The 9,095-nt window shown below is 40.4% G+C and overlaps 1 protein-coding gene across 8 annotated transcripts in view; it reads right to left on the bottom strand.

Annotated features, from left to right (window-relative positions):
* Positions 1-534: 534 nt before the first annotated feature.
* The window catches only part of LOC130362027 (CD109 antigen-like), a 193,585-nt gene continuing 185,024 nt past the window's right edge, over positions 535-9,095 (bottom strand). For 7 of the 8 annotated variants that reach the window (XM_056565874.1, XM_056565875.1, XM_056565877.1 and 4 more), the window contains 3 exons: positions 7,981-8,137; positions 7,132-7,234; positions 535-1,499 (listed from right to left, as the gene is read on the bottom strand). In XM_056565874.1, the coding sequence (XP_056421849.1) occupies positions 1,333-1,499; positions 7,132-7,234; positions 7,981-8,137 (427 nt within the window). In that variant the 3' untranslated portion in view covers positions 535-1,332. Of the gene's footprint in view, positions 1,500-4,496; positions 4,679-7,131; positions 7,235-7,980; positions 8,138-9,095 lie in introns of all 8 variants that reach the window. The other variant, XR_008891248.1, reaches the window with a different exon arrangement.

Genomic DNA, 9,095 nt, shown 5'->3' with positions numbered 1-9,095 from the left:
TATATGTGAATAAACCCCTAAATGATAACTCTTTAGTTATCAAACCTTAGTATTTTAACAAAATTTTTTTGTTGATTTCACATTTTTTCTGTGCTTTCAGTTGCATGTGCTTTGTAATGTCTGCAATGATAACTGATTCTACTGCTGCCTTTATGACCGCTGGTGCTTCTCCAAATACTAATATTCTTTTGAGGAAATGAAAAAGAAATCTTTTTCATTTCCTCAAAAGAAAACTGCTTAGGATGGGTTCACATCACGTTTTGTCCCATACGGGACCGCATACGGCAGGGGCAGCTAAAAATTTGCGCTCCCGTATGCGGTCCCGCATGTAATTCATTTCAATGAGCTGACCGGAGTGAAACGCTGACTCCGGTCGGCTCATTTTTGCCCCGTATGCGGTTTTCCACCGGACCTAAAATGGTAGCCGACCATGATTTTTGGTGCTGTGGGAAAACTGCATACGGGGCAAAAATGAATCGACCGGAGTCAGCATTTCACTCCGGTCAGCTCATTGAAATGAATTACATACGGGACCGCATACGAAGGCATACGCGAGCGCAAGTTTTCAGCTGCCCCTGCCGTATGCGGTCCCGTATGGGACAAAACGTGATGTGAACCCAGCCTTATTTGTTTTTCTCACAAAGACTGCAATGTAGAGAGACGGGAAAAAAAAAAGAATCCTGCAGAAATAAATACTATGTTCAACTACAAAAGATTACTATTATTTCTGTAGAAAATGAAATGTAAATCATCTGTTTCCTTTACCATTCAATATTGTGTAAATATATATAAGGAATAATGATCACTGCTTTAAAGGGGAAACTGTCACTAGCTTCATGCTGCCCAAACCACAGGCAGCATAAAACCATACCAGGCTTCCTCATCAAAACGATCTATGACTAACTCAGAACAGCCATGCTGCTTTAGAGAAATCATTATTATACCTTTGGCATTGGTACTATGGTACCTATGGTAGTTGGAGTCAATGGGGCATGTCCTGAAAGCTGGATTGATAGATCTCTCCTTATTTCCCTGTAGTGAGAAATCTGTCAAGTAGTGCAAGGGATCTGCCCCGATGGCTCAAAGTCTTCTGACAGAAATTATAATTATGATATCTCTAAAACAGCACAGCACATTCAGAGGGAATTATATCATTGTAATAAGAGAGCCGGTCAGTGTTTCATGCCACCATGGTTCGGCAGCATAAAACTAGTAGTGACAGGTTCCCTAGAAAAATCTGGATTTATGGAAATGCTGCTCAGAATAGTATAGACATGTAAATGTAGAACACACACATACAATGTGACATTGCTATTACTGTAAGTTTTCTCTTTACAGACATATGACAAATAATATAAATAACAATAAGTAAAACCATTGGCCGTTTGATAGTTGGGTTGCGTGGTTGTCCAAACATTCACTACATTCATTCTTACAGAATGAACAAGGGGACAATGTTTTCATTACTTCAGAATTGAAGCTTTTTACAGCCCGTCTTCCTGTTAAACAAAAAAAAACAAAAAACATAGTGAGTTGTATGTGTAGCTGACAATAATACACATTGTTGAAGGGCATTTAAGTATCAAAAATAAAATCCACAACAGAGACTGGTACTATTAACTACTGTTAATGGAGACTGGTGCAAAGCAATGACTCCAAATCCTACAGACTAGAAAAAGGGAGAATTAGGCTAGAATCTTACGGACATATTGACAGAAAATGTAAATTGGTATCACTACAGTTTGACATTTATATTCCCAACTAGAAGTAGAGTTTAGTAGAGTTTAGGGGTTGTAATACTGTGCCCCAGTATCCAATTGAAATAAATATTTAAAGGGGTACTCCCATGGAAAACATTTAAATTTTTTTTTTTAAATCAATTGGTGCCAGAAAGTTAAAAATTTTAATCCTTTCAGTAGTTATCAGCTGCTTATATGCTACACAAGAAGTTCTTTTATTCTTGAATTTCTTCTCTGTCTGACCACAGGGCTCTCTGCTGACACCTCTGTCCATGTCAGGAACTATCCAGAGCAGGATAGGTTTGCTATGGGGATTTGCTCCTACTCTGAACAGTTCCCAAAATGGACAGAGGTGTCAGCAGAGAGCATTGTGGTCAGACAGAAAGGAAATTCAAAAAGGAAACAACTTCCCATGGAACATACAGCAGCTGATAAGTACTTGACAGGTTATAATTTTTAAATAGAAGTAATGTACAAATCTGTTTAACTTTCTGGCAACAGTTGATTATAAAAAAATGTTTTCCAGGGGAGTACCCCTTTAAAGAAGTATTCTTCCTAGAAGCCAGCTGTCCTCATCACAATCAAAAGGAAGGTTCTCTCTAACGCAACAGTGTACACTGTGGCTGCACAGCTACTCTCCATCTATGCTTATATGGCCATCATAACAGCATCTGGACCAGAAACTGTAAGTTACCGGCCATATGGAGATATTCTGATGATATAGGAATGCTGTGATTGCTTAGGAGTCAGTTATGGATTTAACTAACATGTTTTTATGTGGACGCAGTCATTGGAACCTGGAACAATTAGGTCCTGGTGACATGACCTGGACCACTGGCTGCTGCTTACTGTTAAATACAAAGTCCCTTATGGGGTGTTTAGTCATAAGGGCACAAACCCTGATCACTTTGGATCTCCCTCTTTAAAAAAAAATAAATTGTTAACTCTTGAAATATATGGAAAAAATAGAAAGTGCACAGGAGAAACACAATGTGTAATAAAATCCCAATGCTAGCTGCTCCTATGGAGGCTGAAGCTACTTTGGAAGGCTGACCCTTCTCACTTATAGATTGCTTATGCTCTGAAAGTTAGGCAGCACTTCAAAGCTGAATAAGATGCTACCTATAGATACTGCACGGGCAACTAGTTGGATGTCCACTGCCTAACAACAAGACTCATGCTTTAGTTGAGCTATTGGTTTGACTCATATGTTGAAGGATGCATAGTTGTTAAAGTTTTATTATAGATTTTAATAAAGATATTCCACTGAAAGAATTCTGCAGCAGGCACAGAAATTCTGCAGTGTGAACAAGAATCCCATTGAAGACCATGAGAGGCCACTGCATCAGAATTTCTGCCCAAAATCTCTCCTGGCAGAAATCCCATAGTTTGCATTGGCCCTAACAGTTACTAGGTCTCAAAAAAGCAGCTTGTGATGCCACATTTAATGAAAGAAATTGAAATACAGATGGAGAATAAAGCTAAGGCTCAGGAACTCCACATTGAGTCATTATCCTCACTTACAGTAAACTTGGCACAGGAGTGACCAGTCTGACAAAATTTCCTCAGGAGTGCAGAAGTTGCTCATGCAGGAGGTCGCAAAATTACTTAGATAAACATTTCAAGAGCTGCAAGCCTCACTAGCCCCAGTTAAGGTTAATGTATACAGTCCCCCCCCCCCCCACACACACACACACAATCTAACACTTATTCCCTATCCTGGAGATAGGGGGATAAGTGTTCTATGTTCTACAGTACTCCCTTAAGGTTTTGGAATTGCTGAGTCAAAGTCTTTACTCATATTGATATGCTGTGTCAATACCTTAAACGTGCAGTTCATGCTCAAATAGTCTCTAATGTAGTCAAATTTACAGGGGTACTACCATGGAAAACTTTTTTTTAAATCAACTGGTGCCAGAAAGTTAAACAGATTTGTAAATCACTTCTATTAAAAAAAATCTTAATCCTTCCAGTAATCCAAATGCATTTCCTGTGATGTCCTGACCACAGTGCTCTCTCCCGACCTCTGCTGTCCATTTTAGGAACTGTCCAGAGAAGCATATGTTTGCTATGGGGATTTTCTCCAGTTCCTATGGACAGCAGAGGTCAGAAGAGAGCACTGTGGTCAGGACATCACAGGAAATTAATTTCTTTTTTGGATTTCTCTTTAGTATACAGCCCCTAAAAAGTACTGGAAGGATTAAGATTTTTTTATAGAAGTGATTTACAAATCTGGTTAACTTTCTGGCAGAGTTGATTTAAAAAAAAAAAAAAGTTTTTCACGGTAGTACCCCTTTAAACAATTCTGCAAAGAGGAGTGGGCAAACATTCCTTAACAATGATGTTAAAATCTAAAGTTATTATAGATATTGGATTGTAGTTCTTACTGTTAGAGGTGGCACAATCAGGTATTAGGTTAAGGGACTAATGAGTGATATAGGTTTTAAATAAATCTACAATAAATGGAAAGATGTTTATATCTTAAATTAAAAAGAGCTGGTTGACCTAAAACAATATGCACTTGTGTTGATAAAGTTCAATACATCCTTTGGATTTTACCACTTCTTATATTGTAGTAAAGATTAATGGAAAACAATCTGCCCTATTATCATAGAATTACATAGGCAAACATGAATATGTTTTACGGAAAGTATAATCAGATGTTTCATAAAGCAAAGGGCCAAATATGGTACAAAGTGTTCTAACTATTGACTGGGTGAGTTTTGTTTGCACTCACTTCCCACTGCTTATACTTACGCCTCTATTACATGAACCATTACTTCAGTTAGAAATTCACTGACGACTTTGCCTTAAGTCCAGCAAATCACACTTTCAATCTGGCATAAGGATCGGTTACCCATTTTATTATTCATTACGTTATTTCTTGGAAGCAATGTCCTAAAATAGGCTCATATCCCACTTCTCATGCTGATCTAAAACTGCATCACACAAAAATGATCTGAACAGACATGCTCAATTTGTGTTGACATTACTCACAATAAATATAATGATCATAAGACTCTTCCCAACGCAGTAATTTTTGGCAATAGTATTTTTGTCTTTTCATCCCTGCCTTCCAAAGCCATAAAGTTTTTTTATTTTTATGTCAAGAAACAAGAAGGCTTGTTTTTTTTGTGGGATGAATTATATCACTAACCACTTGCAAACTTCCCATTGACTTTAAAGTGAACCTTTCAGAGGAAAACAGGGGTGTAAGCCTCGGGCTAGATGGGCTCGTCATTGGGATTCTGGGCGTGCCTATTTATTTCAATAGTTCTCTGCGTCAGTGAGATATAAGCCTTTTTGTTAGATAGGGCTAAGCCTTTTGCTAGATAAGACTAATCATCAGGATTCTGGAAATACACTCTTTATTTCAATAGTTCTCTTCATCAGCGAGATAAGGGCCTTTTTGTTGATAAGCGAATTATGCTTAAGTGCCCTTGGGGTGTTCCTGAACACAAATGGTCCAGGTAAGGCTCCCACAAAGTTCACAGTGTGGAATAAATAAAATTATGTTTTAATAAGTATATAAATGTTAGATATTCTTATTTTGTACTAACAGTAGAGGAAGGGCTTGTTTTTTAATTTGACCTTTTTTCTATTTTTAAAACTATATTGTCATTTAAGCAATCTTCTGTTTCAGACTACCTCTAGCAGACTATAATATGAGCACAAAAATGGCAGGCTTAGGGGCCTTCACTGTGCCCCTTGTGTCCATACCAAACACTCTGCACTGGCTATTCAGTGTGTGTGGGACAAGCAGGGCTGCTCTGTGTACCGGTGGTGTGACACAGAGCCTCAGTGCACAGAGCAGTCAGTTGTCAGCTCTAAGGAGATAGGGTAAAAGTTCCCACGTGAGCTATAAGGGCAAGAATCATCTTATGTGGGAACACCCCTCCTTCCACAGATAATTTTTTTAAATCTCCTGATAGTTACACTTTTACTGTGCTAGTTGAGATAGAAATACCCCTTTAAGTGCATTTTCATGTCTTTATTATAGATCTATCATAAATGTTTCAGGAAGCACAATTACAGATAATGTTAGAATGGGATCCCACTTTTGGGAACACTTTGTGATTGTCTTGTTGGAAGATGAATCTTCAGTCCAGTCTGAGGTCCAGATCACTCTAGATCAGGTTTTCATTAGGGATATCCCTCTACTTTGCTCCATTCAGCTTTCCCTCAACCCTGAATAGACTCCCTGTCTCAGACACCGGAAAACACCCTCACAGCATGGTGCTGTGGTGCTGCCACCCCCATGCTTCACTGTAGGGATGGTATTTTGCAGGTGATAAACAGTGCCTGGTTTTCTCCAAATATGACACTTAGTATTGAGGCTAAAGTGATGGTTAACTTTCTAGAGGTTTCTTTCATCTGCACACAGGATATTAGGAGCTCAGTGACCATTGGGTGATTATTGGTCATCTCTCTTACTGAGGCACTTACTCCCAGATCACATAATTTGGTGGGGGGGGGAGAGCATGGTGGCAGCTCTAGGAAGAGTCCTGGTGTTCAAAATATATTTTATTTAAAAATTATGGAGGTGACTGTGCTCTTAGGGATTTTCAGTGCAGTAGAAATGTGCTTTTGTCCAGATTTGTAACCAAACTCTGAATCTTTAAAAACACTGGATAATGGGTAAAAACTACTTATTTTCCAAAGCATCCCCTCTACTTAAACATGAAAATAGTAAAACTTTTAAAATTTTAAAACTACAATGGTTCCAAAAAAGCAACACAATCTTCTAACATCTATATGTGACTCATCAGTGTGAAGACCAATCACAGGCAGCATCTGCAATACAATGTACTACTGGGACCAAATAGCTGCATCCAAAATGCTGTCTTCCCTGCCTGTGATTGGTGTTCTAAGTGATGAGTCACTTAGAACACAGCTTGGTCGGGCAGCAGTGGGGCTGCCTGGACACTGAGTCATTCCCCTGGAGGGCTTGGTGTCGCGGAAGCAGTGGTCGCCACCCGATGCTGTGCCACTGTTAGGTGGCGAGTGAGCTTGAACTCTTTGATCAAAATGTATACTAACAACCTGTTAGTTTTTGAAATTATGCTGAGAAGCAAGTAGATGAAAATGCAAATGGTGGATGTGCGGCTATGTTTATGTTTCTCTAACAAGGCCGTAACATCACAAAATCTACAAAATCTTGAAAAAATTTTTGGGGTTTGAATTTTTTTTCCGAATGCATTGTACATTCTCTATAATTTTAGCATACTGGTCCATTACTAACTTGCATGTCTATTTACATTAATATACATTAATGTAACAATATTAAATATGAATAAATATAAATATATATATATATATATATATATATATACATATAATGTTCTTAATTATATTTAAAAAAAATCTTTTAATATTGAGTAGTCCTACTTACCTGGTTCATAGTAGTCAATTATTGATACAAAAGCATCTTGGGTGTAGCCAACATTTGAACTTCGAATTGCTGGAATATCTAAGCAAAACTCTGTTTGGTTGAGCTAAAAGATTAACATTTTTCTTAGTTATTTTAGACTTCATACATTGGAAAAATTAATGTTAGAAGAAAATAAACAGATGGCTTTATCTGTTTATTCACACTGTGTCCGGGCAGTACATCAGAAATATATGTTGACTAACACTGCAAGCCACTGAGTTTAATAAACCAAACATTGTCTACTAGTGATTACATACAGTCCATTCCCCTGAAGTATATTTTTATTTTGTGGAACTCAAAAGCTTGGTCTACTGTGCTATTGACTTCATGAAAATAAAAGTATACATTCAGACAATGGATAATGAAAAGAAGGGTACCCAGCTCCCGATGCAAAAATGTAGAAAAAATTAAAAGTCCAAAATGTATTGATCCATATTAAAAGCGTTAAAGAAAAACACCCAGTGAAGGTAAAACCCCTACGCCAGGGGTACCCTTCTTTTCATTATTCATCTACACAGAGGAAATAGCTCGGCAAAATCCTGGCTTCCTAATCAATAACGAGTGCCCGGGGACTGATCCACTACGAGCGGTGAGCTGGCTGCAATTTTTTTTTTACTTTATCCAGAAAATGGACCTGATTTACTCACTAGTATGCTATGTTTGGTCTATTAAACTCAATGGGCTGGCCTAAAATTCTGCAGTATATGTCGGCATAACTCTTTGACGGCTTCACAATGTATACCTCCTGTGTACTTCTTAAACTCAGTGTGAACCCAGCCGTACATAATAAGATAACAGTATTTGACTTACAGAATCAAGATATATGTTGACTGTGTCATCAACTGTCTCCACCTTTTTAATAGGATATTTCATTACTATAGCATCTGGAGATAAACTAAAGCCACTGAGTAAATCCACTTGCAGAAGAGCCATGCCAGTCTGAGAAGAGGAATCTATTTCTGAGTACCTAAAAGAATAGGTGGATATTATGAAAAACAGATTGAGACATAATGATCAGAGGATAGTAATAAATACCGTATTTATCGGGGTATACCACGCACCGGCCTATAACACGCACCCTCATTTTACCAAGGATATTTGGGTAAAAAAAGTTTTTTACCCAAATATCCATGGTAAAATGACGGTGCGTGTGTGCGCGTATATACCCCGATATACCCCCAGGAAAGGCAGGGGGAGAGAGGCCGTCGCTGCCCGCTTCTCTCCCCCTGCTTTTCCTGGGGTCTAGAGCGCTGCTGTCGGCCCTTCTCACCCCCTGGTTATCGGCGTCGCTGCCCGTTCTGTCCCCCTGACTATCGGTGCCGGCGCCGATAGCCAGGGGGAGAGAAGCGGCGCCGACAGCCAGGGGGAGAGAAGGGGCAGCGGCACCCATTGCCGGCGCCGCTGCCCCGTTGCCTCCCCCCATCCCCGGTGGCATAATTACCTGAGTCGGGTCCGCGCTGCAGCCGGCCTCCGTCGTGCGTCCCCTTCGTCGTTGCTATGCACGGCGCAGCGCACTGACGTCATGCGCCGCGCCGTTCAGCGCATAGCAACGACGCCGGGGACGCACGCCGGAGGCCTGCAGCAGCGCGGACCCGACTCAGGTAATTATGCCACCGGGGATGGGGGGAGGCAACGGGGCAGCGGCACCAGCAATGGGTGCCGCTGCCCCTTCTCTCCCCCTGGCTGTCGGCGCTGCTTCTCTCCCCCTGGCTATCGGCGCCGGCACCGATAGACAGGGGGACAGAAAGGGCAGCGGCGCCGATAACCAGGGGGTGAGAAGGGCCGACAGCAGCACTCTAGACCCCAGGAAACGCAGGGGGAGAGAAGCGGGCAGCGACGGCCTCTCTCCCCCTGCCTTTCCTGGGGGTGTATCGGCGTATAACACGCACTCAGACTTTAGGCTAAAAATTTTAGCCTAAAAAGTG

Source organism: Hyla sarda, chromosome 3, assembly GCF_029499605.1.
Source record: "Hyla sarda isolate aHylSar1 chromosome 3, aHylSar1.hap1, whole genome shotgun sequence".
NCBI lineage: Eukaryota > Metazoa > Chordata > Amphibia > Anura > Hylidae > Hyla > Hyla sarda.
Note: the sequence above shows the minus strand (reverse complement) of the source record. Positions and strands in the feature narration are given on the sequence as shown.